The following is a 27760-nucleotide window of genomic DNA, read 5'->3' as shown; positions in this document are numbered from 1 at the left end:
GGGTCATTTTGGGAGGAAGCGCTAGAACGAGATCAGTGGAGTTCTGTCACGAGCTTCGTCCGGGTACATCGACCGAGCGTAAAGTCTCGTACATTATTGACGACTTTATATAACATATAGTTATATCTCCTCAAGAAACAGGTTCTGTAATTTCGGCTCGTCAACAAGCAGAATTCCTGTTGTTCTTTTGCGGCCATTTGGGTGATGTATTCTAACATTTGATAGAGCTAGCCAGCTCGCTAGCTGTTTGGCTAGCTTGCCGTGCGTGACTCAAAGTCAGAGAGATATCAGTTGTTATTTTAACCCAGTCGACATTAAAGTATATAGCCATAAATTACAATCAGTACGTTAACTTTTTATTTAGTGCCGCAGCTGAAGCGTATAACCTGCACCGTCTCTTTCCCATTGAAGAGAGTTTACGGGATTGAATGAATTAGCGAGCGGAAACACCAATCGCTCTGACTAACGAGCTTTACTCTTCCCCACTGCATTAACCTTTCATATTTATATAAACACGCTCATTTGATACTTTGTTTGTTTGCTACACCAACGCTTAATAAGGTAAAGGATCGTTTATAGCTTTGCTAGCTAGCGTGCAAGTCTGTGATAGTTAGCCCGCTAGCTCGGTCTGTTTGAATTCTCACAGCGCCTGTAAAACCTGCACTCCTGACCATCTGAAAGTAATTTGTTTCGTGTTGGAATCGGCTTGAAGATAAAACCCAGCAAACATGCCGGCTGTGTCGAAGGGAGACGGTATGCGAGGATTAGCGGTGTTCATTTCGGACATCAGAAATTGTAAGTATCATTTTACCCATCACTGAATCACATTAGTCATTTTTTATGCGATAAGCTATACACAACTCTTCCTATATACGCCCTGAACTGAATGATACACACACACATTGCTCTATGCTGGACTCGAGGCACAGTTATTGGGTAAATCGTGCAAGCTTTCGCTAACGTCATATCGGTGGCTTTTGATGAGAGGACTGATCATTGGACTGCCAACGTGACCGCACCGTTCGCTCCCCGTGGCAGCCGATCAGGCCCCGTTAGCTTTAGCACTGTTGATGGAGTGATGCCCGCTAGGCCGCCACCGAAAATCGTGACTTCCAGTGCAGACAGGCTATCCACAATGTGTTGTCTATGCAGCTATGTAGTCACCTTGACCAGCTGGTTAGCGGTTATTATCACTGCACGCCAAGAGGTCTTAATTCAGAAGTGTTTTTTCACGATAATACAGTTATCAAACTGTCGCCTTGAGCTAAGCGTTGTTAGGAGGGTCATCTTGTTAATATTTGTCTGTAGTCTTTCGCATCTGCATGTGTACAGGAAACAAACAATTTTGTCAAGAATTGTAATTAAAAGGTTTATTATATTATATGGCACATTATGTGTGGTTATTTTTGTGTTTCCCCCTATTGGCCTGCAAATACTAAAAAATAAGCAGCAAATACTTAAAAAATAAGCATTTTTTTATTTATCATCTTCAACTTTGTGAATGTAGCCTATTAAAGGTTGCTGCTGAACTCTACACATTAAAACAGCAACAATATTTTAAAAAATCTATTGGGAAGCATGCAATGCCAAAGTTACAAACATTTTCTTATGTATTAACTGGAGTGAATTGGTATACTTAAACCTCAGATACTCATTGACTAGTATTAAACCTGAAAATTATAGGTTTTTGCATTTTGTCATTTAGCACCATTTACATAAAAAGTACCAGGTATCATCTGAGACTGCAGTTTTTCTGGCATATTGACATAGTGTTTGGTCAGTGCACCTTTACTTACATACTTGTACTCGCATTTTGCTCCTGGGGCCTTGGATGCGCAAAACTTGAAAACCGGCTAAACACTGCAGCAGGCTTCGCGCACTCTACCAACCCAAAAGTCCTTGCGAAAGAGAAATCAGACCAATCAGTCGACTGAAGAGAGGAATTCACACTGATGGGCAACTTCTCTTTCTATTTCTGGCGTGACGCTTGAGTTTGTCTGAAAATACAACTTCGGTGCATCCTCTTGGACTCGAGTCAATGGTCCCTAGGGTCTGCACTACATGATGTCATCAAAGTGTGGACTCTGAAGGGCTCATTATATTTGTGCGTAGGTCCTACAGCGTAGTCGCGACTGTGTAGGTTCCGCGTCGGTTTTCATTTATACTTTTCCGTCTGCGTTGACGCGCAAACACACGCGCAGACCGCTGGTAGGCAGTATCCACGTGTTACCACAGTAGCAGTGCAACCGTCAAAGAAGAAGAAGCTTGGCAAGTTAACCCACAAACGAAGAAGAAACAGCAACTTGTGTATGATTTGAGAAGACCAGCAATGATGGAAGTAAATAAACAGCGACTTTTATTGCAGTTTGAGTTAAATCACTCCTTAACTTGGCTCATATTTGTTTTCACCATTGTACACGGAAATATCTATGACGCAGTTTTTTGCCTGACGAGAGGGGTTCTGGTGGACCAATCACACCGCTTGCAGTCCGCGTAGAACCGACGCGCTGTTAAAATTTTTTCGAGGTGCACGTCAGGCTACGTGGAGGCTACTGATAACCTACGCAGTAGCTATGGCTTGGAGCTTACACGCGACTATAATCAGGCTTGAGGGGGGTCCACAAGTCCAGAGTGTGCCATTTGGGACAGGGTCTATGGCAAACTTTTGGGGGGGATGTACTGTCGTATTGTCTGCGGAATATAAATGTCCTTACGTAAGGTTTTAGCAAGCAGCAACACTTTTGTTAATCAGATATGAGCACAAGTGGTTAATTGCCATTAAAACATAATGAGTTGAAGTGTATGGATGTTCAGAAGTTTCTGTGACCTTGCGTAGTAAAATAAAGGCTGTTTTGTTTGTACATGACATATGAGGTGTCTGTTATTGGATCGGGATACTTGTGCAGAATGATACTTCTACCAGAAAAGAATACCACACAAAGGCACAGTCTCACAAGCACCATATTACGCCAGCACACCAATAATATATTTAGCAGTTGAACTTCATTTATGTTTAGTCGAGACTTATTTTGCATATGTTAGCATTGTAGCAGGGGTAGAATGTCATCAGATCTGTTGTTGAATTGTTAAAATCGTTAGCCAGGAATTTGTGATCCAGTCTGAAAATAACGGGAAAGTCTTTTTTTAGTAATTTGATGCTCATCTCAAAAATATAATTGAAAGACTGGATTTCACAGGCAGGGTCACATTTATCTATTGTGGACAAGTAGCAATGAAGTAAATAAGACAATGTTTTGGCTTCTGCCCAAGGGTTGTTGATAGAACAAGCATTAGAAATGCTTAATACTAATCTAGTGGTGGGGGCTGAATGTTAAATAGACCATGAGCTGTGTAGTATTATTTGGTGAGGAATTTGTGTTAAAGTGACAGCAGTTTGTTGTTGATCAAGAGCATGTGGTAAGGTGCAAATAATGTGGTACGGTGTGACTAATGTTGCTCGAAAGCTGCAACTTTTCAAGCACACTTTTATTTAATCTTTGCAAAATCTTTATCCTGTTGAACCCAAACCCCTCAAACATTTGTTTCTATTTCCTGTCGTCCTTCCTGGTTTCCTGTCATCTTTATTTACCCTTTGGTCATATGACTTCCTCCTATTTCAATATACTAACTTGCATATGGTTGTTATTCACAGTCTTACATTTGTGTGCAAATCAAGGCAGTTTACGTGGGTATAATAAATTTTTTTGTATTATTTAGCCTAATGACAAAATATATCTGTTATACTGTAAACTGTTGCATGGATGCAAATAGTTGTGCTTATTCTGCAGCAGCCAGGCTATTTTGTCAGCCCATGTTGTCTCCTGCCTAAACAAACATGTTCTTATTGGACAAAAATAACTGATTGCTGTCCAGTCACTCCAGTGTCCTTTAAAAAATTACAATTTCTGTTTCTCTCCTCAGGTAAGAGTAAGGAAGCTGAGATCAAACGCATAAATAAGGAGCTAGCCAACATTCGCTCTAAGTTTAAAGGGGACAAGGCATTGGATGGATACAGCAAGAAGAAATATGTGTGCAAGCTGCTCTTCATTTTCCTTCTGGGCCACGACATTGACTTTGGCCACATGGAGGCTGTCAACTTGCTCAGTTCCAACAAGTACACAGAGAAACAGATTGTAAGTGGGACCGTCTTAATTTATATTGTACTTGGTGTATGTTAATATTGGGTTCTTGTATTTTGACATGGTTACAAACTTTCTTTTGTTGTTCAGTTAGGGAGAGATGACAATTTAAAAATGTTATAAAAAAACTTCTAAAAACTGAGTGTCAGGGAACTACACTGCGACCAAAATGGTTGCATATGCGACCTTTTGAAATGCTATTGCGACCCTAATTTTTAATGGGTCGCAAATGTATCACTGATTATTTTTGTACCTACCTTATGTTTTAGGTTATGATTAATCATGAGCATTTATTAAAACAGAAATGTGTATTTTCAGAATACGTTTTATAACGTGCACTGACCCTTCAACACAAAGTTGGCTTCATTTTGTGTGCAAGCACGGCGTGTCTCTCCCGGTGAGCGTTCGCGTGCTTTCTGTTTCTCAATGAATTGGGTCGGTGCGACGCGAAGCAAGTGTCACATTGTATCCTTTCATGTTTCTGAACTTGAGCAGAGTTTTACCATTAGAGGTCTTCACGGAATACCCGAGACCCGTGCGGTTCCGGGTTTATATTTTAAATGGTCAGTCGCGTCGGGGTCGTTCCTAATTGAATTAATTCTGGTCCCAAGTCTGATTAATATTTTGCATATTTTTTCGATAATAGAACGGCCGTGAGTAAAGTTTTGGCGTGTCTCTGGTTTTCGATGGCGATAACAACTGGCTCTTGTTACGACCACGCGCTGCATTTTCTTTCTCCCATTTTTTAAAAATCTTATTATTAATAAACTATTTCTTTTCTAAAAAGTTTGCACAGAGATGGTAGCAAAAAGCAATGCTAATGTCAAGCATTACACTGAACAAGCAAAGCTCAAGCTGACTCAAGATATAAAAAACGCAAAGCTGTAAGTAAAGTCTCCTCTCACCGGGACCGCAAGAGACTTTTAAATCTGAAATAATGAGTGGATTAAGCTTTTTTTAATCGATAAGAGAGAAATAGAAAGATAGAGCAGAAGCAGTAAAAGTGACTATCTAATAGAAATTATAACCATTATAACATCAGTCACATTTATAATCTATAGACCTGCACTGTCTATTAATATAGTATTTATAGTATTGTTGAGTTTGAATATTAAGGGGTCATCTAATTGCTTCATATATCAGTGCAAAAACAACAAAAGTGTTTTTGTGGTGCTTTGACAAACAGTGTCAGCTTTGTTCAAAGAAAGTTTGGGGTGGTTAGATTAACAAACTATAATGTGAAATTAATATTAATGTTTAATAAATCAAAGTATTGTGTTGTGTCACACAGTATTAGTTCTTTGTCACATGTATAGTAGACCATTTTTTGTCGGTGGGTAATGATTACCCTTTTCACAGGCTACCACCACAAGTAAATTTCAGATCTGTGGGAAACACTGCAACATTTAAAAAAAACAAGGTGACATGTGGTTTAAAAGATGGCAAGTAATATTAAAAGCACATCTGTATGCAATACAATTTCATTATTGTTCATTATTATCCATAATATAATATAACTAATTTGTGCGACCAAATCATGTTTTGCGCCAGTAACTGAAAAAGTTAGTAGCGCAAGTGCCACCAGTGGAAAAGGTTAGTGTAGTTCCCTGAGTGTTCAGATCAGACTGATAAAAACATTGGTTCAACCAATAGTGTGAGTTTGGGGTGGGACTATACACACATACTAAAAGGCTCATTATAGTTGTGCGTACGTCCTACAGCATAGCTGCGTAGGATTAGGGATGCATAACGATTAATCGCAATTAATCTATAGCAGAATAAAAGTTTTTTACATCATATATGTGCGTGAACTGTGTATAGTAACTTTGTATAGATAAATGCACACACATGCATGTGTATATATATTAAGAAATGTTTACATGTGTGTGTATATATACATTTGTGTATATACATGTATAATTTAAGTATATTTATTTTTTTCTTTAAATTATACATGCATGAGTGCATATTTATATATGCATAATTATTATACACAGTTTATACATATATGATGTAAACAAAAACTTTTATTCTGCTATAGATTAATTGTTATGCATTCCTATAGGAAACACGTCAGTTTTCATATATACTTCTGCGTTGTCGACGTGCAAACACACATGCAGACCACTGGTAGGCAGAATCCAAGGGTGTAACCACAGTAGCAGCAGCACGACCTTCAATGATGAAGCGGCTTTGCCAGAAAACCCACAAACGAAGAAGAATAAGCAGCTTGTTGTGTATGTGTTTTGAGAAGACCAGCAGTGATGGAAGTGAATAAACAGCGACTTTTGTTGCAGTTTCAGCTAAATCACTCCTCAACTTGGTCCATTTTTCTTTTCACCGCAGTTTTTTTCACGATGTAGGGGGTTCTAGTGGACCAATCACAGCGCTTGCAGTCCACTTAGAACTGACACACTGTTAAAAATTTGGCGAGGTGCACATCAGGCTACGGACAACCTACGGCGTAGACCTTACGCACGACTATACAATTGGATTTAAGAGTGTTCTGCAAACCTGTTCAAATATTATGACTTCGAAGGTCAAATGTCATAGCTCTTAAATTCGTTAAAGGGATTTTTAACCCAAAAAGGAAAATTCTGTCATTATTTACAAACTCGCATGTTTTTACAAACCTGTATAGATTTTTTGTTCTGATTAACACGAAGGAAGATATTTTGAGATGTTTGTAACCAAATCCATCATGAGCCCCATTAACTTCCATAATAGGAAAAAGAATATGATGTATATGAATGGGGCTCATAAACGGTTTATTTACAAACATTCCTCAAAATATTTATCTTTGTGTTCATCAAAACAAAGAAATGTATACAGCTTTGTAAAAACAGTGAGTAAATGACAGAATTTTCATTTTTTGTGTGAACTATCCATTTAAAATTGCCTACAGATTTTTTTGGTCTAATTTTAGGGTTAATAGTTTACCAGTAGTGCCTTGAGTGAAAGTGTGCATGAACAGAGTTAGGTGCAGATGTGTTTTGAGCTTGTCTAAGACGCTTAGCAACACTCCGTAGCATGTAGACCCACAGTGATGTCTAATTATCTCCTGCTGATCCAACACCCACACTTGTAGCCACATTCCCACCAGCAAGTCACCTCTCCACGGGATAAAACAGGCGGAAGCCGGGTAAGATCTGGGCAATCGGAGAATGTTTCAGTACAGAGGAACAACACACTGTGTCAGCCTTTCTATTTCCTTGAAATGGAAAGGCATTGAAAAACATTTACAATGCAAACTAGATGATAACGTGTAAAGGCTTTTGTTGTTGGATGATACGGTATAGCTCAAAATAGAGAATTTACATGGCATTATTGAATTGAGGTAGCAGGAGACACAGCATTTTTGGCTTTTGGTTGCACTTTTATACACCACTGTAACTTAGTTCACCACATCTAGGTTTTATCTTGTTAATGTGTGTAAAACTACTTTTTACTTCAAGATATTGTGTACCGTCATGCTGAGGAATGTGATGATGTCATCAAGTTTTGTGCTACTCCTCCCATATGGTTCAAATACATTCACTACCCATTTCCCATGAGCCCAGCCCAAACATTCAATACGTTTTTTTTATTTCACTCAACTGTACACTGATATCATGTTTTAGAAATTTAGGAATAGTACACTACAACTTGAAAAAAGACTTGTAAGCACATTAAAATGCTGGATTCCAAACCTGACTTAGGTCACCAAGCCGCCTGCTGTGTAGTGAGAGTCAAGCCTAAGCAAAGTCATAGCTCTTACAGTGTCTAAGCATCCATTAGCTGTAAAACTGCAGCTCTCCTGAATACATAATCTTCAATTTAGCCAACACGTCTTGGTTGCTGGATGTTGCATTTTTGATATTCAATGCTACCTTTGCCGTTAACCGATTTGTTTTGGTAGCAGCAAATAATGAGATTCAGACAAGGTGATCCTTTTTATGCAAACTGACATTTTTAACATTTAAAGACTTTACCACATATACTTTTTAGGGGGGATAAAGTGGCAAAAGAGATAACGGGCAATTGAATCGAGCCCCAGCCCTACAGCTGCGAGCGAGACGCATTAGCTCAGTGAGGAGGAAAATCTCTCTCTCGTGGTTTAGTACTTATTCACATAGCTCTCAGTGCTGCTCCAGGAGCCTGTTTAAAGATGACAGTCCCTTCGAAATATTGTCTTTATTGCAACCATACACTCATTCACCTCTGGACTGAGTGATGCATCACAGATGTCGGTCTTTTCTTTGTGTGTATGTGTGTGCAAAACAGAGAAAGTGCGTGTGTGCAGCCGTCAGCAACTTTTTGTTTCTTCCCTTTTCAATCCCTTCCTCTTTGTCTACTCCAGGGTTATCTCTTCATTTCTGTGCTGGTGAACAGCAACAGCGAACTGATCAGGCTGATTAACAATGCCATCAAGAACGACCTGTCCAGCAGAAACCCCACCTTCATGTGTCTGGCCCTGCACTGTATCGCTAACGTTGGCAGCAGAGAGATGGCTGAGGCCTTTGCCGGAGAGATCCCACGCATCCTCGTGGCTGGGTGAGTGCCAGAGACCCTGAAGGGTGGAGCTATATGAGATAAAGGCAAAAATTAAGTGTTCATGCAGACGGATTCAGAGTAAAATATGATTCATAGGGGACTGGAAATTAGGAAGGAAATACGAGATGTTTATTTGCAGTGTCTTTCATGAAGAAATTGAAATGAAGTAGTGCTGGGCACGAAAGATCGCATATTCAATCTGCAATAGCAAATCAAAGAGAAATAATTTGGGTTTTAATGCACCAGCACTCATTTAATGATTTTTCACTTCACCTGTACTGTCTCTTACAGACTGTTATGTAAAAAAACATGGGAAATGAATTAATGTATTTCTGATTGTTGTGACAATTCAGATTGCAGACTAATTTAAACGGATAGTTCACCCAAAAATTAAAATGTCAAACTCGTAGGACCTCCATTCATCTTCGGAACACAGTTTAAGATGTTTTATATTTAGTCTTGAGAGCTTGTTGACCCTTCATTGAAATCTATGTACGGTACACTCTCCATGTCCAGAAAGGTAACAAAAACAGTAGTAGTGAAATCAGTGCGTCAATTAGAATGTCTCTTCGGCATCTGTTGTGAAGCGCATACACGAGACCAAATTCACGTGACTGCAGCGACGTGGATGATGTGTTATCCTCAGACATGTTTGCAAAAATTTTTTCAACTTACAGCGTGCGTCTCCCTCAGACCGTAAACAAAGCTCGGGCATAAAAAAAACAAAGAAACAGCTGGGGCGCACCACATAACACGTCAGCTGCGTCATACGTCATTCACGTCACTGCAGTCAGAGAAGACAATGCTGAATAAAGTCCTCATTTTTGGACCAAAATGTTTTTTCGATGCTTCAACACATAGTAATTAACCCACTGATGTCACATGGCCTAATTTATGATGTTTTTATTACCTTTCTGGACATGGACAGTATACCGTACATAGATTTTCAATGAAGTGTCAACAAGCTCTCTGACTAAATCTAACACATCTTAAACTGTGTTCCAAAGATGAACGGAGGTCTTCCGAGTTTAGAACGACTTGAGGGTGAGTCATTAATGACATTTTTCATTTTTGGGTGAACTATCCCTTTAAGTAAATAGGGACGGTTTCCCAGACAGGGCTCATCCTAGTCCCAGACTAAAATGCATGTTTGAGCTGCTTTCATTTAAAAACACCTTGTCCTGTTTAATTTTAACACATACCAGTGTGACATTGTTTTGTTTTAAGATGCACACCTGTAGTGTTTCTTTGTAAGGTATGTTTGTAAAAACTTTTTAAATGACCTAATATAAATAAGGCCTAGTCCTGGATTAAACTCTGTCTGGGAAACCGCCCCATTGAGTTTTAACGCCGGGTTGTGTGTTTTTGTCCACCGGCTCATGTGTTATTTATACGTGCTGCATCAGCGTATCATGAGAGGTTTGCTGGCTTCCTGTTAAATAGCTTACTATATTTTGTTAACACAGAGCTAAACGAGACGGACACAGAACGAAATGAATCTGAGAAAAAAATTATATGCAGTGCTCTGTGGAAAATTAACCGGATAAATGCAGATGGCTGTTTAACAGTAGCAATAGCTCCGTCTTTGCAAAGTGTTGTTAAATTAAACTCCTATCTTTGCACTGTCAGCAATAAGGTATTAAGTCCGCTTAAGTTATTTGTAAAATAATGTTAAATACTGATATTTTTGTTAAATTTATCTGTTGTTTTTACCGGAATGGAGCAGAGTATAATATTTTGTATAATATAATGTCTTACGAATATTAGTTTTTTGAAATATTCATATATTATATTACAGAAAAATGCCTAAAATGAAGTGTGCTGAGGTTTATTACTAAAAGATTGTTATGATCTGTTTTATTGCCAATAGTAATATGCGCTGTGTTTTATAAGAGTTTTTTTGGGTAGATGGTTAATTATAGTGCCTCTGATAATGACAGGGACACAATGGATAGTGTGAAGCAGTCTGCAGCTCTGTGTTTGCTCCGGCTGTACAAGACCTCCCCAGACCTTGTGCTCATGGGGGAATGGACATCTAGAGTGGTGCACCTGCTCAATGACCAGCATATGGTGAGTCTGATCATCTACTGTCAGTCATGATAATCATAAATGTCATAGTGTGCCATATCACAAATTATATCTTGTTAACGGATGGGCTGATTTCTGTAATTTTTCTGCTTTAATTCTCAGGGTGTGGTCACTGCTGCGATCTCCTTGATCACCTGTCTCAGCCAGAAGAACCCTGATGAGTTCAAGACCTGTGTGTCACTTGCTGTCTCTCGTCTCAGCAGGGTGAGTCTGCTTATGTCTACATATAAAAAAAAATGGAATCACTATTTCATCTCTTTGCAACCCTGGTTTCAATCGCTGCTGCTTTGTCAGATTGTTTCCTCAGCCTCCACTGACCTCCAGGACTACACCTATTACTTTGTTCCTGCGCCGTGGCTGTCCTGCAAGCTGCTCCGGCTGCTGCAGTGCTACCCACCTCCTGAGGATGGCGCTGTGAAGGGACGACTGGTGGAGTGTTTGGAAACCATCCTCAACAAAGCCCAAGAGCCACCCAAGTCTAAGAAGGTTCAGCACTCCAATGCCAAGAATGCCATTTTGTTCGAAGCCATCTCTCTCATTATTCACTATGACAGGTGTGTATAGTCTCTGTTTTCTATCTAACCCAGCTGTATTTTTCTTCACTTGGACGTTTCTTTTGTATTGAGATGGCATGATGATTGGCATGATGATGGTTGTGATGGTTTTGTCTGTTTTTCTACAGTGAGCCCAATCTTCTTGTGCGGGCGTGTAATCAGCTCGGCCAGTTCTTACAGCATAGAGAGACTAACCTGCGCTACCTGGCCCTGGAAAGCATGTGCACCCTTGCCAGCTCCGAGTTTTCCCATGAGGCAGTCAAAACACACATTGAGACAGTCATCAATGCTTTGAAGGTAAATCCATGTTTTGTACAAAACGATCTTTCGTAGATCAGATCTGTCCTTGTTGTAAGTGTGCAAACATCGTTTTATAACCATTTATTGTTTTGGCAGACTGAGAGGGATGTCAGTGTTCGTCAGAGAGCTGCTGACCTCCTCTATGCCATGTGTGACCGCAGCAATGCCAAGCAGATTGTCGCAGAGATGCTGAGTTACCTTGAGACAGCTGACTACTCTATCAGAGAGGAGATGGTGTGTGTCTCTTTCACTGAGTGCACAGTAGCCTTTTAAAGTCACGGGTTATTGTGATAACTGATTACTACTGTGTTTGTAGGTGCTGAAGGTAGCAATCCTGGCGGAGAAATATGCTGTAGACTACTCTTGGTACGTGGACACCATTTTGAACCTAATCCGCATTGCTGGGGATTACGTCAGTGAAGAAGTGTGGTACCGTGTCATCCAGATCGTCATCAACCGTGATGATGTGCAAGGATATGCAGCCAAAACAGTATTTGAGGTACATGACATCACATATTCCAGAAATTGCCAGCTTTTCTATTTTCTACACATGGTTATTTAATGCTGACTGACTGTTTTTTTTTTTTTTGAGGCTTTGCAGGCTCCTGCGTGTCATGAGAATATGGTGAAAGTTGGTGGGTATATCCTGGGAGAGTTCGGTAACCTGATTGCTGGAGATCCTCGTTCCAGGTCAGCGATTTCAGCACGTCATGCATAAGCATTACAGTTGACACATTCATTGGTCATTTTGTTGTACTTACGTTCTCCTTTCATTTTATTCCACACTCCATTTTCCTTCCCTTCTATCTCTCTAGTCCTCTGGTTCAGTTTAACCTGCTCCACTCCAAGTTTCACCTGTGTTCGGTTCCCACACGTGCCCTGCTGCTTTCGGCCTACATTAAGTTCATAAATCTGTTCCCGGAGACCAAAAGCACCATTCAGGAAGTGCTTCGCTCCGACAGCCAGATCAGAAACAGCGATGTAGAGTTACAACAGAGAGCTGTGGAGTATCTCAAGCTTTCTTCTATTGCCAGCACCGACGTACTGGTGAGGTCACATGCGTTCGGACGTGCCCAGAGCTCTTAACGTTAATTTCATGTAACCACACATGACGGTTCTATTCCGTGTTTAGGCCACAGTGCTGGAGGAGATGCCCCCGTTCCCAGAGAGAGAGTCATCCATCCTGGCCAAGCTGAAAAAGAAGAAAGGACCAGGAGCCGTATCTGTCAACGAGCTGGAGGAGGGAAAAAGAGAGGGAGGCGAACTTAATGGAGGGGGAGAGAGAGGCGGAGACACCTCTGCTATTGCTACATCTAATGCGGTGAGAGACAAATATTTTATGCTGTTTCCATTAGTCAAATTATAGACATATTAAAGGGACACTCCACATTTTTTGAAAATATGCTAATTTTCCAGCTCCCCTAGAGTTAAACATTTGATTTTTACCATTTTGGAATCCATTCAGCTGATCTATGGGTCTGGTGGTACCATTAGCATTGTGCTAAAATTATATTACGCAGTGTCCGAAAATAGTCCCCTGCTATTGAAAGTAACCAAGGGGGCTATTTTCGGCTGCTGCGTAATATCATTGCGCCTGTTGCAGCTATGTTACAGCAGCAAAGTCCTTGATTATTACACCAGAATGAGAGTATACTAGTTCCTAGTCATCTGCCCTAGAAAATCAAAACTTTTTGTTTTCCGTCGTTCTTAGTACACAATGTAACTACAGAAGAGTCAAGTTTTAAATAGAAAAAATATTGAAACTATTGGGTGATTCTCACGAAAACTTGGTTTTAAAAATGTCAAGCATGAAAATGTAAAAATTGCTTAAATTTACTTTTTTCCCACCAGACATTGAAAAACAAAGTCTGGAGTAAATGGGAACATTAATTTAAAAACTTTTACTTCTCATTTAACACTTTTTGTAACATAATTTAAAAAATTAGTCCAAAAAAATCTCATTACCAGTGATGCCGGTAACGCGTTACTTAGTAACGCGTTAACTCTAATTTTACCACTTTTTTTAGTAACGAGTAATATAACGCGTTAATATTTCCAAACCAGTAATCAGATTAAAGTTACTTATCCAAGTCACTGTGCGTTACTATTTTTGAAATTTTCCTTAGTAAAATATATATTTTCTTGTATATTTCTTCTTGCGTCTCGGGAAGTGAAGTCAGGTGTGCGACAAGTCACGTTTTCAGCACGAGGACAATTCAGGTCACGTGTAAGCGACACAAACGTAAACAACGTACAATGAAGAGAGAAGAGAGTTGCAGCTACAAAAACACTACGTCAAATTAAAAAAAAAACCTTTGGAGTCGCGGCACGGCGCAGACAGTCAAACTAAGAGCGAGTCCCACATAGTCCCACCCGGTGATGCGAAGCAGTGAGCAGGAGTTCATCCACTACCCAAACAACAAAAGCTGGACTTCAGTGCAAAACCAGTAAGTGTGGGAGAGTTGAAGAACGAAAGTAACAAAGCGATTTTCTCCGAGCCCTGATAACATCTGCATCTCACTATGACAGCATATTAGCACATAACCTCTGAAAGAGTTGACAAATATCGCATTATTTACTCACCGATTTCCACGTGTAGATCCAGAACTGTGTTTTCAACCATGATAAGTACATTCCAAAAGCGGTCTTTTTTTCTTACAACGCGTTGTGTTTCTCGTTTCATGTGTTACAATACTGATAAATCTACAAGGTATTTAGTATATAACATCCTGAAGACTTCTCAGTTTTTCAAAATAAAAGTAAGTCGAGTTTATAGAGTAAGTAGATCCTGTCGGGTCAAAAGTAACACTTGTTAGTTTTGTCCAGCTGCTAATATTGTGTATAATATGGTAAAAAATTGATATTATTCTAATTTGATTTAATTTTATTTTCATAGTGTTTAAACTATTGAATTTTTTTTAGTCTCAGCAATTTAAGTTTGTACTGTTGGTTGCTTTTGAAACATTTGATAAAACTGAAATTTAAAATAAAAATGTAATTTAATTATTTTTTACAAAGATAAATGACAAAATAAGTTTGCAGATACATATTAAAGAGGTCATAGTAATATATATTTAATAAAAACAAGTGTAACACAAAAATCTATCATCTTTTGTTGTGTTACTTTTGACCCACCTGTGTGTTACTTTCGTCCCTGCTGTCAAGGTCAAAAGTAACAATTCACTTCTCTTGTTTAAAGTGAAATTATACAGAAGTCGTTTTACATTTGTTCAAAATTCCAGCTGGTATTGATAGACCACACTTGTGAGTTATTGACCACAACAAAAATATATCTCTGTCTAAAACATTAACTTTTAAAATTAAGTTTTTCTGAAAATGGCCCCTGCTCACCCCTATTTATGTTAAGTGAAGTCAAGAAAGACTCATATATATATATATATATTTTAGTTTTTTAAAACACAACAGTTCAACTTAAAATGTCAGGAGATACATTGTTGACGTTACTGTTAAAAATGCACTTCCAATAAAGTGAGTGTTGGCAAAACCGGTTGTCATTTTTAATGTTGAGGCAGTGGGGGTGTTGGCAGCTACTGGAATGTAACTAACAAAGTAACTTGTAATCTAACTTAGTTACTTTTAAAATCAAGTAATCTGTAAAGTAACTTAGTTACTTTTTAAAGGAGTAATCAGTAATCAGTAATCAGATTACTTTTTCAAAGTAACTGTGGCATCACTGCTCATTACCGCAACAGTCAGAAAACATCAACACTGACATATTTTCAAAATGACATGACAAACCTGAAAGAACATAATTTGGAGATTCTGCACATGCATTTAAAATCAAAGTATTATGCTTCTATTAATTAAATTAACATTTAATAAGCATCTGTTGCGGTAATGATAATCAAAATGTCATGTAAGCATTCTGACAAGACAATATTGCAAATTAACTGTAAATAAATTATCTTAACTGGTAGCCATCTTGAAGTAACTGGTCCATGTGCTTGGTCACTCAAAATCAAACTTTATTAAAATTCTGTATGTGTGCTTAAACTGTTCTCAAAAAGTGTTGCGGAGGATGAGAACATCAGGCATGGACACATCATTTTCCTAATTTTTCTTCAGTATTATTATACATGAATATTTAGTAAATATTTTTTCTGTCATCTAAAGTAGTCTAGCAAAACATCCATTTATTTTTTTTCTTAATATTTTTGTGTTAATTTGATTAAATTACAACATAACGCATGTTCAAACACAGCCGGACAAATTGCGGTAATGAGAATTTCAGCAGAAAATGAGATAAAATTTACAATTATAAATTCTTATGTTGAAATCACACATTTTGCAAGGTAGAACACAGTATTGTGTTAATTCTGATGCTTTTTAATGTTACTATATTACACATTTTAAAGCTAAAATCATTAGTGCCGTGGTGTTTCAATGGTTTCGTGAGAATCACCCTATTAGATTCAATGGATTTTGCTAAGCTATGCTAAAAGTGCTAGCACCAGACCCAGAGATCAGCTGGATGGATACCAAAATGGTAAAAATCAATTGTTTAACTCTGGGGGAGCTGGAAGATGATCACATTTTCAAAGATGTGGAGTGTCCCTTTAAAACATCATATGAACAATAATATGGAAAGATTTTTTACCATATTTCCCAATCTTGCATAGCTAGCCTTTTTTCGGCATAAAGTCTGGTATATCTTTTTTTTTGGGCTGAAAACCTCAAACATGCACAAAAAATGTCTGACTGACATGAAAAGCAACTCATTTTGTTTTTAGTGTGCCATATGAGGATACGTTTAGCAGTTTAGTGAGCAGTTTATTTAAAAAATTGTGAAGCAACTTGTTTAGCCTTTGTAAAGTAAAGCATAGCTATATCAAAACAAAGCAGAATATACAATGTATGAAAATCCCAATGACTTGCTTCATAGTGAAATTGAGGAATTCTTTCTCAAGTTCTCAGTGTGTTTTGTAAACACAGCATTGTTTCTAGATGGATTAATGCATTGCTCTAATTCCCAGAAGTTGCATAGCACCAGCCAATCAACTCACTTTTTTGTTTTCACTTTCACGAATGTGGTCAGGGAATGGATTGTGGGTGGTCCAAAGGTGTGCCGCCTGAACCTAAACTCATATTTGCCAGATTTCAGAAGTGCAGTCACACATCCACATCCTTGTTTGTATTGTACAGGGAAGTGAGTCAGCAAATATAGAACAATCCCTGCAAAACCCACACCCCACCTATACACATCCTTATTCAAATACTGTTTCCAATGCGACACATTATATCCAAATACACATTTAACACATTTTAAACAAATGTGCACCAATATGTACAAATCCAATATGGTGAAATGTCTCTTTGTCTTTTTGCCTCAGTCTACACCGTCTCCATCTGCCGATCTTCTGGGGCTCCGTGCGGGTCCTCCTGTGACGGCTGCTGCTCCCAGTGCAGGCAGCTTATTGGTTGATGTTTTCTCAGAGGCAGGCGTCAATGATGACGGTTTTCTGAGGTAAGACACTTGAATGATTTGGCGTACTGTTTTCAGTCTGCTGCACATTATTGCTTTAATTAACAAATGAACACTAACTCAGTACATTAACTTGGTCGTACCTGTCTGTGAAGCTTTCTGCTTTTCGTTTCACTTTCTATCACTCGTTCTTTTTTGTCTTCCTCTTTTGTGTTTGTGTAACTTGTCGTTTATCTAGCTGTGTATGTGACTGTCTTTCTCTTTTCTTGCTTCTTTTTCTCTTTCCCTCCCCTTTCATCTCCCTCATTGGGGTGTGTGTCTGTGCACTTGTTTGTGTGTTTGCGTGAATGGATGTGCGTCTCACGTCCTTGCTTTTCATTGGACGATGGCAGAGATCTGGAACCTCCCACTGAAAGCTCTGACTCCCTATTGGCAGAGGGTCCTGGTGACTCTGAGTAAGGGGCCAGTGGTAGACTACAAAGTCAACATGCTGCAAACAAAACCTTTTGGACTGTCAATAGTCACACACAAAACACTTTAATTGTTTATAGATGTTGTTGTTTTTGTGTTTGATGTATTTGATATTCGTAAGCTGAGGTGTGCTGTGGTGTTTGATGGTAATATAGGTGCTGTATTTTGTGGCTGCAGATTTAATGGTGTTACTAACCTCTGACTTGTCTCTTTCTCTCCTCTTTCTTCCTATCCTGCTTTGGCATCACATTTGAAACCTCTTTCTTCTTCTCTTTTTACTGGCTCACCACTTATCTCTTCTAACCATCTATTTTAACCATCTGTGCTTTCCACGCTGAACGCTTTACACCCCTTTCTTTATCTCTTGGGGTCTTTTCTCTTTGCATCCTTGCTTTTGGTCTCTCAGCTCTGCACCTACTCCTCCTCCCTCTGTGGTCTCTGAAGAACCTGCTCCTCCTCTGCCCGAGTCAAACGAACTGCTCAACAAGTAAGCGCTCACTCGCCCATTGCACTGTGTACCATTCTTGCCCTATGTTATGCCCCTTCTCTTCTGCTCTTCTAATTTGGAAGACGGAATGCAAAGTGCGATTCAAAAAATGAATTATAGATCATTTTAAGCATGCACAGAAGCAATATAAATGTAGTAAGAAAAACAGGCACTTAATTGGTTATTCAGCAAACTCACTTTTTCACAAATATCTAAACTGATTTACATGCAAAGCAAGATCAGGCACAACAGTAAAATACAGGCAAATATGGGGTAAGGTGGCACTCCCTATAAAGCTCCAGTCCCTGAAACCTGGCACTGCAGGCACTTCTGCTTGGTCATGCCTGTATACACCTTAACATGTATTTAGGCAAAAGCCCCTTGTAAACACTTATTTATAGTCATAGTTAAATGGTTGGTGGAAATAAAGATGCCAGTTATGGGGCAGTTACAGTGAGGAAAGTGGGAATTTGAACGCCCTGCTATTTTGCAGGTTCTCCCACTTGGAGGTCATGGGGGGGTCTGGGGTTGTCATTGTAGGTGCATGTCAAAAAAAATCCAAGAATGACAATGTATGATTTTTAACTGTTTGTTTGCATGATACAGCTGCAGGTGGGTATTTGAACACCTGTCTATCAGCTAGAATTCTGACCCTCAAAGACCTGTAAGTCTGTCTTTAAAATGTCCACCTCCACTCCATTTATTATCCTAAATTAGATGCACCCATTTGAGGTTGTTAGCTGCATAAAGACACCTGTCCACCACATATGATCAGTAATCCAGAATCCAACTACTAACAAGGCCAAGACCGAAGAGCTGTCCAAAGACACTAGAGACAAAATTGTACACATCCACAAGGCTGGAAAGGGCTACGGGGAAATTACCAAGCAGCTTGGTGAAAAAAGGAGCAATCATTAGAAAATGGAAGAAACTAAACATGACTGTTAATCTCCCTCGGACTGGAGCTCCATGCAAGATCTCACCTCGTGGGGTCTCAATGATCCTAAGAAAGGTGAGAAATCAGCCCAGAACTACACGGGAGGAGGTGATCAATGACCTGAAAAGAGCTGGGACCACAGTTTTCAAGGTTACTGTTGGTAATAGACTCAGATGGCATGGTTTGAAATCATGCATGGCACGGAAGGTTCCCCTGCTTAAACCAGCACATGTCCAGGCCCGTCTTAAGTTTGTCAGTGACCATTTGGATGATCCAGAGAAGTCATGTGGTCAGATGAGACCAAAATAGAACTTTTGGTCATAATTCCACTAAACGTGTTTGGAGGAAGAAGAATGATGAGTACCATCCCAAGAACACCATCCCTACTGTGAAGCATGAGGGTGGTAGCAGCATGCTTTGGGGGTGTTTTTCTTCACATGGGACAGGGCAACTGCACTGTATTAAGGAGAGGATTACCGGGGCCATGTATTGCGAGATTTTGGGGAACAACCTCCTTCCCTCAGTTAGAGCATTGAAGATGGGCCGAGGCTGGGTCTTCCAACATGACAATGACCCGAAGCACACAGCCAGGATAACCAAGGAGTGGCTCTGTAAGAAGCATATCAAGGTTCTGGCGTGGCCTAGCCAGTCTCCAGACCTAAACCCAATAGAGAATCTTTGGAGGGAGCTCACACTTCGTGTTTATCAGCGACAGCCCAGAAACCTGACTGATCTAAAGAAGATCTGTGTGGAGGAGTGGGCCAAAATCCCTCCTGCGGTGTGTGCAAACCTGGTGAAAACTACAGGAAACGTTTGACCTCTGTAATTGCAAACAAAGGCTACTGTACCAAATATTAACATTGACTTTCTCAGGTGTTTAGGTACTTGTTTGCAGCTGTGTCATACAAATGAATAGTTTTAAAAGGTCATACATTGTGATTTTTGGATCTCACAGTGGACATGCACCTACGATGACGATTTCGGACCCCACCGTGATTTCTGGGTGGGAGAACTTGCAAAGTGGCGGAGTGTTCGGATACTTATTTTCCTCACTGTATGTCACAGGACTCGAACATGCATAGCTTGCATAAGCATCTTGGTTCTGTGTTACAGCATGTATGCTTTGGCAGACCTTTTTAATGTTATATGAGTGTCACACATTGAAGGTGCTAAAGTGTTATCTTCCCCTTATTGCAGCATTCATGTGACCCTCATTTCCTAAGGTTGGAAGTCATTGGCTTCACCTTGTCTTATTTGATGGCATACTGATTAACGAGTCCTAGATCTCTTCGCATGTACAGAAGCTAAATGTATCTCTTACTGCCGCATGAACAGAGAGGGTGGAAAAAACCGTGAATCCTCCCAGCGTTTCTGATTACTCGGACAACACGTGAATGCACCATTATGGAAACCAATACCACTGCTGTCAAAACCACTAGATCCTGCTTGTTCATGATGTGCTTCCCACTCTCTCTTGTCTCTTGCCCTCAGGTTTGTGTGCAAGAATAATGGAGTTCTGTTTGAGAATCAGCTGCTACAGATTGGCATTAAGTCTGAATATCGCCAGAACCTGGGTGAGTCACAATATCTCCCAAATTCATAAATGTATCATTAGCAAGTGTATGTCAGCTGACTCTAAACAGGTTTATTGTAGTCTAGCTGTCCTTTATAAGAGACGCCAGTTTGTTTTTGCAGTTCTTGCTAGTTGTTATCTTTTTATGTTAACTTGAAAGTGTTGTGGTTGGGTTAATATTGGATTTATTCACATGCTTGCCCCTCCTCACAGGGCGGATGTATCTGTTTTACGGCAATAAGACATCAGTGCAGTTCGTAACATTCACTACCACAGTAACCTGCCCAGGAGAGCTACAGTCTCATATCCTTCACATCGTCACGCATACATAAATCATGCTTATTATATTTTACGTGATAAATGAAAGTTAGACCTTGAGACATTGTTGTTCATTTTGCAATAGCTCCTTGACTGATCCCACAGCTCAATGTACAGAGTAAAACAGTGGAGCCTCTCATAGAAGGAGGTGCACAGGTGCAGCAGGTCATTAACATCGAGTGTCTGTCCGACTTCAGTGATGCACCACTTCTCAACATCAAGTTCAGGTAACCAATATACACATCTGTACACTTTAAAAGCGGAGTACACAGTGGTGTCTGTGAAGTTAACCTAGCTGTTGTCCTGGTTCAGGTATGGTGGAGCTCTCCAGAATCTCTCACTCAAGCTGCCTGTAACCATAAACAAGTTCTTCCAGCCCACAGAGATGTTGTCAAATGACTTCTTTCAACGCTGGAAACAGCTCAGCCAGTAAGAGTTTTAGTGTATACGCTTATTACGGACGTGTGAGGTTTTTATCTTTTGTTAAAAAATGGTTTACATATTTTTCGTCACAGGCCTCAGCAAGAAGCACAGAAGATCTTCAAGGCCAACCATGCTATGGACACCGAAGTGCTCAAAGCTAAGGTGTGTTTGCTCTCCAAGGACATGATACATACTGTGTAATGTGGGAATAGTAAACTTAGTAAAGTAGCTTGAACGCTTATTTCTAATGATAAATAGTTTATTGATAAATTTACATCTCTCTCACATTTGGTAGTTACTGGGATTGGGAATGGCTCTCTTGGAGAACGTAGACCCGAATCCAGAGAACTTTGTGTGTGCCGGAGTGATCCAAACCAAGGCTCAGCAAGTGGGTAGTCTGCTAAGACTTGAGCCCAATGCACAAGCTCAGGTATGAACAAATGCATTCAAACAATCACCAACATGCAAATGCATAGCACACATCACGCCTGTTACCGTATTTTTCTGTCTATAAGCCGTGTTTTTTTCATAACTTGGCTGGTGCTGCTAGAGGTCGACCGATATGGCTTTTTCTCTGGCCGAAGCCGATATTTAGAAATCAGGGCAGCCGATGGCCGATATGTTTGGCCGATTTTCTATATGTACATAATAATCAAAATGTTCTCTGCACCATGCATTTATCAGACACAGATATTACCTGACACTCTGCTGTCATCATCTTTGATCAGTTTTTTACCATGGCTTTTATTGCTTTGTAGGATAAAATCCTTATTTGGTAGACCTGATAAATTATTTATTCATCATAAAGTTAACATAGTAAATGTCTAAGTTTTTTAGTTGAGACTGTTATTTAGGGCAAATCTTTCTAAACACATTTACATTCTCATTTCTGAGGCGCTATAAGTGACTGATTGTGCTGACGTCTTGTGAGTTGAGTGTTGGGACAGATCTGTTGTTTCAACCGTTCATTCAAACAAATCCGTTCAAAGGAGTCAGTTCGCGAATCGGACGCATTGTGTTGTAATCCAGGCTGAGCAGCGCAAAACTGTAAACAAAGTGTTACTGTAACAACACGTAAAACATTTCCTCGGTGGATATGATTTGGTCTTCCGACCTTTCGCCATCGAGTCAGTTTTGTTTTGATTAATAAAAGCAGGGAGACAGTTTAAAGACAGAAAGCGTGCACGCGCGGCTCTGCTCTCTCTGTCACGCAAAGAAAGATCATCATCATCATCATTCATTAATCACATGAAATGAGCCTAATCTTTGCACGGACAGTGCACCGCGAGACAAGCCTGTCGCGCTGTTGTACTGGCTGCTTAATTCGCGCGATCCCGCTATCGTTTACTAAAGCTGTTTGTGAACAAGGCACGCCTGCACACACACGGGAGCGATCTGCTTGCAGCAAGAGGCAGCGTCACGAGTTCTACAACAACGCTTAGGTGCCCGCAGATGCGCCTGCCTATTAATCGACCTAATTTTGCAGCGAAATCGGCCAAAGCCGATTTTTTAAATATGCCAAAAATCGGCCAATTAATCGGCCAGCCGATAAATCGGTCGACCCCTAGGTGCTGCGTCTTACAGTCAGGTGCGCCTTGTAAGTCAGTATGAATTAATTTTGACATTTATGAGGCAAGAGACAACATTACCGTCTAAAGCTGCAAGAGTCCGCTATATGTTGCTTCTGTAATTTATGTAATTCAATGGATTCTGTAATGTGGAATGACGAGTATGCAAACTTTACGCTAGATGGCTTGTTGTAAGATCTGTATGCTATGGTTTATCGGTTAAATAACTGCTAATATTACTTCAATGTACAGACATCTATTCAGGCTGCTGTTCTGTCTGCTATTGTTTAGTTGAATAACTCTTTACCTTTCCAGATTAAATGTCTGTTCTTCGGCTTGGATTTTGTGAAACAATTTTCTAAATAAACGCGACGTATAGTCCACTGTGACTTTTATATATGTTATTTCGTCTTATAGTCCGGAAAATACGGTATACACAAACATGCGTTCACACATATTGCTCACACATAGGATAAGGAAAGGGAAACGGGGAAGAAATGCTATGGTCATCAAAGGTCTTGAGCTGCAGGGCTAAACTGGTTTTGGGTGGTACCACCCTGCAGCTACATAGCACAGGTCTTTCACAAGCCACTGCTTTATGAATCTTACTGTTGTCTGTGTGTCTTTGTTGCCTGCTGATGCAACTCAAGTCTGGGGAGCAGGTAACACATTCATCCTGCCAAAACCCTATTACATGAAATATACCTCCCTCCCTCGTTGTTCACTCAGAATCTGGTAGTAAAACCCCAAATTCATTTGAGATGACGGTATTTTTCTACATATATAACCTGTGCTGTCTAAATGAGTCGGAATGCGGACAGTCTAATTTTGAGCTACAGGCAAAAGAAAGTATAAATGTTGATTTTGGTTTGATTGAGGTTTTTATAAAATAAGTACATTAGCCCTTGTCTAGCGATCCCAATGCTCTAAATAGTCATTAAACATCCAAAATTATCTTTTTGTACGTTTTCTGAGAGGTGCACCGTCCTAAATGCTTGAACTAATCCTAAGATGTGGTCCATCCACATGCGCGCCCGACATTTTTGTTTTAAAACATGCAGAAAATAGAAAATTAAGGGCAGGACTGCAATGTTAAAAAAGTTATTAAGAGAGATAAAGTTTAGGATCTGATAGATGTTAAGAGTTAATAAGAGCGAAAAGACTCGAAAACGATCTTCCTTGCACAGGCCGACAGATCCAAAGCATGCTCACTGCTCATGGATGCAGTCATTTTTGTTTTTTAATAGGGCTGACACAATAATTAAATAATCGTCTCATCGCAGTTGTTTGACCTCATCGTGATGATTTCAGATCACCACAATGATTGCACATTTCTCTAAAAAACACAAGGGGGAGCTGCAGCGCCTGTATAAACGAGACAGTATTTAAAGGACAAGTTCGGTATTTTGCACTTAGAGCCCTGTTTTCAGATTGTTTATGCTGACACAAAAATCGCTGCAAAAGATGTTTTCCAACAGGTGTTTTAGCATTAAATTTGTGGACCTATTTTTCCAAACGCCTCACACCTGTACATTCTTCTGCTGAGAGCTTGAATAATAGACACTCCAGCCCAGTTTCTGGCGATAATCCAGCTTTGCCAATTGCAAGAATAGAAACAACGTTCCCGGCGCGGAGTAATACCGTACCTCACAGCACATCTAATACAAGTCAATGGAGTTGGACAAAGACTACGATAAAACCTGTTGGAAAGCATCTTTTGCAGTGATTTTTGTGTGAGAGTATCAGTGAACACCCCTGACCACTCGGTGAGTTTCACGTCTTTGTAAACAAAAGTTTAATGCATTTTAGGATGGATTGTTCCTGTGCACTTATACACCCATTGTAGATGTGGGAGGTGAAACAACAAACACCCGAAAATTCTCGGGGCAGCCGCATATGTCCAAATTTCAGTCAAAACAGTTCTATTTCATCATTAACAATCTGAAAACAGGACTTTAAGTGTAAAATACCAAACTTGTCCTTTAATGGCGCTTCTTGACTGACTGTGTAGCGCGTTACATTGCAAAGCCATTCAATACAGTGGATAAAACAGCATTTAATAAAATGATGCAAAACTTTGATAAATAGTATTAACTCCCAGGTAAAACATACATTTCCAAACCATAGCAATTCCAAATTTAGGGAATTGAAGGATGCTATTCTTAAGGATCAGTAAGGAATCAATTTTTTGCAGCCACTACAGACATGTAGTCCAGTACTAAGGATTGCCTACTATTTAAGGCCTGTTCTGGTATTGTATTTTTATTTTCAGATATTTTTCAAACACTTTATTGTGTTTATTAATAATGAAGAATTTTCAGTTTTTGAAAGACATATATTCATTAAATATTTACTTTTAAATATGTGTTATGTGTATTAATATTAACTGCCAGGTAAACCTTGCAAAATATTGAATTTAAATAATCACAACAATGTGTGAAAATTATTTCATGAAGAAACAAAAAATCTATGAGTATTAAACATCAAAGCCCTAAAACAGTCATAACCGTCAAAGCTCTAAAACAGGCAATTAATTGTCACAATTTATTAGTCAATTAACTGTCACTTTTATTACGACTCATTCCGACTCAATTTGCCAGCACAGGTCATGTGTGTTTTATAATGGAGATTCCTTTGTGCAAGTGTACATGTACTTTGTGTTGACCAGTAGCAGAAAAAGCATCTATATGCAAAATGAATGTGTCTGTCTCAGTTGTGCACTATGTAACTCTCCCTGTGCTTTCTTTCTCTCGCTCAGATGTACCGGTTGACCGTGCGCAGCAGTAAGGACACCGTCTCCAAGCGTCTTTGTGAGCTGCTGGCGGAACAGTTCTAGAATGCGAGCTGAGAACCAACACCCTGACCAGCGTTTCACTTAAAAGACCCCAGAATAAAGATTCAACGAAAGCATTCATGCATAAGGGAAAAAGTAGCTGTCAGTCTTTGGCAGCCATATTACTGTCCTTCTGATAATGATTATTATTACTGTTGTTATCATCAACGCTGCCCTACTTGTTTTTAATTGGTGTTTACCTGTGTGTGAGCAGTGGAATGAAAGGAAGTGCGTGTGTGCTTGCGCGTGTGTGTGTGTGTTTTCGTACATGCGTGAAAGAGTCATGGTGATAGTTTTGTTCTCCGTCCTGCCTGTTAAACGATTAACTCCTGTGCTTGTGTTGACAGCTGGTGTGTAATGTGGGGTGGAGGGGAGTACAGCAGAAATGGAGAATGTCTTCCCTCTCTCCTGTTTTATCCATAAAATTTCAACTCTAAGGCGCTCCTAAAAATTCACACTGTTAGGCTGTTTCTTTTGGACATTCCCTGTTAGCCAGTTATTCAGTGTACTGGGTAAGTCTATTAGCAGGACAGAAAAACAATCTTAAATACACTAACGCAATGGCACTTCCCTTAGAGGCCGAAATCACTAACCCCCTTCCCTTTAGCTTTCATGTTCCTCCGTTAAAATCATCAGATCCAGTAATCCAAAGGCATTGGTGTACATAGAAAAAGTCAAAGAAGAGATTTCGTATCCAACAAGCTTGACAATTCCACCAAGTTGCAGTACTTCTGATGTAGAAATGGCCAGTGCACTTTAAGAGGCTTTGAGAGGAAAGGCTTTTATAGTCCCAACCCTTTATCTTGTTCTTGTCCTATGTATTCAGTACTCATCCTGACCCCGACACAATGTTTATTGAAAAAAATCTATATGAATATATATATAAATATATATAAACCATGTAAATGATTACCCTTAATGGTTGCATTTGTATGTCTCTTTATTGTTTTTGATAGTAGTATATTGTCAGTGTGTTTGTATTTCTTAAAGGGTCTGGTTTTTTTTGCTCTTAATTTTTTTTTCTGGACATTCCATTCTGTACTATGAGTGAGTGGGCATAACGTTTCAGGTTAGTCGTACAGTGTTAAACAGGTTGGGGTGGAACTAGAATAAGAGAGGAGGAAGTGAAGCAGAGGGAGAATCGGGTCCAAAAATGAATGTGTCCGCACATGAAGAGTGCAACATCAGTGGACCTTCATTTAAATGTCTTTTTGTAATATCTTAATGTAAAAAAAAATTGGGAGGATATTGACATAATTTGTTCACCCTCCAGCACAGTTATTGACTGAATTAAATAGTAGATAGTGGTTACCTCGTTACTAAATCCTTATACACACACACACACAACTAACTTGAGTGGTGACATTGCAGACCCACATTTTCTTTTTGCAGCGACGAAACCTGGGAAGCACTTAGTTTGTGAGACGTTGTGTAAGAAATTTGTTACATGCACACAGTTATGCACACACCCCACACATTCAGAGGACAGGGGCTTGGGGGAGCACTGGACCAAAGCAGCTGCCAACTGTCAATCACGTACAGGGATCATAATGATTTTGGTCGGCGTTGTTTGGTGAGCGAATGTGTGGTGTATTTTATGTGTGTAGTGTGTGGTTCATGTAAAAATATATAATGAAATTTATGGGACATTGTCATTAGTTCAGTTATGGGGTCATGCTTCTCTCCATGCAGAGAGTCATTGTAGTTGATTAGAGTCAGTCATGGTGTGCGTGTTTCTGTGCGAGTGTGCGTGTGTCTATGCAGTATCCGCTAGCTAATGCAGCCCCAGTGTATCGCTGTTCAACCTGTCTGATACCTGTGTTAGATTAAATTTACTCTGTACTGAATAATGTGAAAGTAAATTTATGCCATATACTCGAACCAGGTGTTTTCTTTTTTGTGTGTGTTCGGTATGGGGACTGGCAGTCCTATGAAACACAAATTGGGCCATTATCTTGAAATGGGTGAACTAAGTGCAGGAGTGAGTTTTAAAGGGATTGTTTACCCAAAGGTAAAATTTATTTCAAGATTGATTCACCCTCATGTTCTTACAAATTCCGTATGATTTTTTTTGTTTTGATAAACACAAAGGA

General features: G+C 39.6%; 1 protein-coding gene across 3 annotated transcripts; it reads left to right on the top strand.

Moving 5' to 3' along the window:
• Positions 1 to 27548, top strand: ap2a1 (adaptor related protein complex 2 subunit alpha 1). 3 transcript variants are annotated; one of them, XM_055193867.2, is made up of 23 exons: positions 1 to 561; positions 647 to 795; positions 3922 to 4133; positions 8479 to 8672; positions 10613 to 10742; positions 10863 to 10964; positions 11055 to 11314; positions 11443 to 11611; positions 11711 to 11848; positions 11931 to 12113; positions 12207 to 12304; positions 12430 to 12661; positions 12747 to 12935; positions 16966 to 17099; positions 17450 to 17512; positions 17935 to 18015; positions 20444 to 20526; positions 20739 to 20829; positions 20948 to 21070; positions 21156 to 21272; positions 21359 to 21428; positions 21562 to 21696; positions 25593 to 27548. In XM_055193867.2, exons 2-23 carry the CDS (start codon positions 729 to 731, stop codon positions 25668 to 25670), a joined length of 2949 nt encoding a protein of 982 aa, XP_055049842.1. In that variant the 5' UTR covers positions 1 to 561; positions 647 to 728; the 3' UTR covers positions 25671 to 27548. The 3 variants fall into 3 exon arrangements, with proteins under 3 accessions (XP_055049842.1, XP_055049843.1, XP_055049844.1); XM_055193868.2 differs by lacking the exon at positions 17450 to 17512 and having other exon boundaries at positions 2 to 795; XM_055193869.2 differs by lacking the exons at positions 17450 to 17512; positions 17935 to 18015 and having other exon boundaries at positions 2 to 795.
• The last annotated feature ends 212 nt before the right edge of the window (positions 27549 to 27760 follow it).

The sequence above is a fragment of the Misgurnus anguillicaudatus genome, chromosome 19 (assembly GCF_027580225.2).
Source record: "Misgurnus anguillicaudatus chromosome 19, ASM2758022v2, whole genome shotgun sequence".
Taxonomy (NCBI): Eukaryota; Metazoa; Chordata; class Actinopteri; order Cypriniformes; family Cobitidae; genus Misgurnus; species Misgurnus anguillicaudatus.
The sequence above is the reverse complement of the archived record's forward strand: the minus strand, read 5'-3'. Positions and strand labels throughout refer to the sequence as shown.

What these genes read in the sequence shown, in the direction of transcription:
- ap2a1 (XM_055193867.2), top strand. Translation starts at nt 729, where the DNA reads ATGCCGGCTGTGTCGAAGGGAGACGGTATGCGAGGATTAGCGGTGTTC. An exon ending in ACTCTATCAGAGAGGAGATG is followed by an intron (nt 11,849 to 11,930) that starts GTGTGTGTCTCT and finishes CTGTGTTTGTAG; the next exon opens with GTGCTGAAGGTAGCAATCCT. An exon ending in TCAAACGAACTGCTCAACAA is followed by an intron (nt 18,016 to 20,443) that starts GTAAGCGCTCAC and finishes TCTTGCCCTCAG; the next exon opens with GTTTGTGTGCAAGAATAATG.